The sequence below is a fragment of the Myotis lucifugus genome, unplaced genomic scaffold, assembly GCF_000147115.1.
Source record: "Myotis lucifugus unplaced genomic scaffold, Myoluc2.0 scaffold_106, whole genome shotgun sequence".
Classification (NCBI taxonomy): Eukaryota; Metazoa; Chordata; class Mammalia; order Chiroptera; family Vespertilionidae; genus Myotis; species Myotis lucifugus.
This window is the reverse complement of record NW_005871154.1, coordinates 2981604-2984578: the sequence shown is the minus strand read 5'-3', so window position 1 is coordinate 2984578 and position 2975 is coordinate 2981604. Positions and strand designations below refer to the sequence as shown.

At 36.8% G+C, this 2975-nt stretch overlaps 1 protein-coding gene across 2 annotated transcripts in view; it reads left to right on the top strand.

The window, feature by feature from the left end:
* HIKESHI (Hikeshi, heat shock protein nuclear import factor) overlaps positions 1-2108 on the top strand; it is a 31128-nt gene extending 29020 nt beyond the window's left edge. For both annotated transcript variants that reach the window (XM_006092888.3, XM_014459307.2), the window contains exons 4-5: positions 184-302; positions 2028-2108. In XM_006092888.3, the coding sequence (XP_006092950.1) occupies positions 184-302; positions 2028-2082 (174 nt within the window). In that variant the 3' untranslated portion in view covers positions 2083-2108. The remainder of the gene's footprint in view (positions 1-183; positions 303-2027) is intronic.
* The last annotated feature ends 867 nt before the right edge of the window (positions 2109-2975 follow it).

The following is a 2975-nucleotide window of genomic DNA, read 5'->3' as shown; positions in this document are numbered from 1 at the left end:
GTGCATTATGATGATTTAAATAACGTGCAGTTTGCCCAAAAACGTGCGGCCCCTTGCATATGTCTTAGAGATTTCTATGCGGTACGCAATGTGTTAATGTGGGAACATTTTAAGTTTAAAATACTAAGGTCTAAATGGAGTATTTAGTAAAATAGACTAATCTATTCATTATTAACTTTTCAGTTCACACAAAAGATGTTGGACAACTTCTACAATTTCGCTTCGTCATTTGCTATCTCTCAGGCCCAGATGACACCAAGTCCATCAGAAATGTTCATTCCAGCAAATGTGGTTCTGAAATGGTATGGGGCATTTTCTTATCTCTAATATTAAGGATTTTGGTAACCATATATATTTTTTCCCATGAATGTATTTCTTCTTTGACATTTAAACATATTTTTTTGCTGTGGACATCATACATGAACATTTGCATACCATTACAAAGTATGTACTATAGAGTTCAGATTAGGAATGGTTCTTACCCTAAATATTCTTATATAGTATCCATTTTGAATTTATAAAGACAGGAAAATACAATTGGTTGTGTTTTAGAAACCACAATTAAGGAGTGTAATTTTTTAAATATTTTGAATTATAAGTACTATGTATGAGGCTTGAAATACCAAGCAAAACTTTTTATAAGTTTAGAAAGTCTTGGCCTAAAGTAAATATGTATATATGAGGCATCAGGGTGGTTTATACTATATCCTGTACATGAATGATTAATAAATACATTTCTTCAACTTTGCCATGGTTTTTCTGTTTTGTGGATATTTTTTTTTTTCACTTTGAATATTCCAGTAGTGGGGGAATGCCTAGGGAGAATTTACTGAGAAGTGGTAGCATAGTGTAGCATGGATAACACTGAAATGTATTAGGTTTGAGCTTTGTTATAATGCAACTATATGATCTTGAACAAATTACTCTCATCTACTTATCTTTGAAATGAGGAAAGAAGAGTTAGATTTGATTTTTTTTCCCCTCTTAGATCCCTTCTCACTCTCAGATTTTCAGAAGATAAACAATAAAATTCATTATGCGTTGTGCTCTTTAATATAAGCCAATTATACGTAAATACGTTTTTTTAATTGATTTTAGAGAGGAAGGGAGAGGGAGAGGGAGAGGGAGAGGGGGAAGGAGGAGAGAGAGAGAGAGGGAGAGAGAAAGAGAAAGAGAAAGAGAAAGAAAGAAACATTGATGAGAGAGCACCATTGATTAGCTGCCTCCTGCATGTCCCCTTCTGGGGATTGAGCCAGGAACCCAGGCATGTGCCCTGACCAGTAATTGAACTGGCGACCTTTTGGGGCATGGGATAATGCTCAACTAACTGAACCACACCAGCCAAGGCTAAGCCATTTATACTTAAAATCACTATGGTTGCTATTGTTGTTGTTTTTTTGTTTGTTTGTTTGTTTTTAAATATATTTTATTGATTTTTTGCAGAGAGGAAGGGAGAGAGATAGAGAGTTAGAAACATTGATGAGAGAGAAACATCAATCAGCTGCCTCCTGCACATCTCCTACTGGGGATTGTGCCTGCAACCCAGGTACATGCCCTTGACCGGAATCGAACCTGGGACCTTTCAGTCCGCAGGCCGACGCTCTATCCACTGAGCCAAACCGGTTTCGGCTGTTGTTGTTTTTTTAAAATATATTTTTATTGATTTCAGAGAGGAAGGGAGAGGGTGAGAGAGAAACATCAATGATGAGAGAGAATCATTGATCAGCTGGCTCCTGCATGCCCCCCAATTGGGGATGGAGCCCACAATCCGGGCATGTGCCCTTGACCGGAATCAAACCTGGGACCCTTCAGTCCACAGTCCGACGCTCTGTCCACTGAGCCAAACCAGCTACAGCTGGTTACTATCATTTTATAAAGTAATAGTTAAACTTTCAGGTTAACTTTTTGGTGTTTTATCTTAGCTTTCTAGAAATGACTTGAAAAATTGTTTGTTTTTTTAATATCATTTGGCAAATTATGAAAGATTCTATTTTAATTTTCTTGTAAATATGTCTTTTCTTTTGTAGGTATGAAAACTTTCAAAGACGACTAGCACAGAACCCTCTCTTTTGGAAAACATAATTTGAATAAAATAATTTTTAATGGATTCTGGAATTTGTCCTGTTTTGAATATAAATTACTCCATTTAAAAGCATGAAATCAAAAGGATCATGAAACCTAAGTTTAAAAACTGTTTAGTGACTATGAAGCTTAATTAAAATCTTTATAAAAAGTTAAAAACATTGAAAAATGAAAATATGTTCCTCATTAATGACTTTTCCCCATTAAGTTTAAAATATTCAGAGACAAAACATTTTGGTTTGGCTGTGATTCATTTTTTTACTTAAAAATAAAGCATATTCACAACCATAGTGTGCCAGATGTCATTGCATTGATAATCTTTTTTTTTATTAAAAATTTTTTTTTATTGTTGAAAGTATTACATATTCTCCCCTCCTCCTCCCGCATGGACCCCTTCTAGCCTGCCCCCACCCCAGGCCTCACCACCCTATTGTCTGTGTCCATGGGTTATGAATATAGGCATACAAGTTCTTTGGTTGATCACTTCCAACCCACCCATCTTCCCCCACCTTCCCTCAGAGATTCTGCGGTCTGTTCCATGCTTCTGTGTCTCTGGATTTATTTTGTTCATCAGTTTATTTTGTTCATTAGATTCCACATATGAGTGAAATCATGTGATGCTTGTCTTTTTCTGACTGCCTTATTTTGCTTAGTATAATACTCTCCAGTTCCCTCCATGCTGTCTCAAAGGGTAAGAGAGTCTCCTTCCTCCCTTCCTTCCTTCCTTCCTTCCTTCCTTCCTTCCTTCCTTCCTTCCTTCCTTCCTTCCTTCCTTCCTTCCTTCATTTTATTGATTTTTACAGAGAGGAAGGGAGAGGGATAGAGAGTTAGAAACATGGATGAGAGAGAAACATCGATCAGCTGCCTCCTGCATACCCCCTACTGGGGATGTG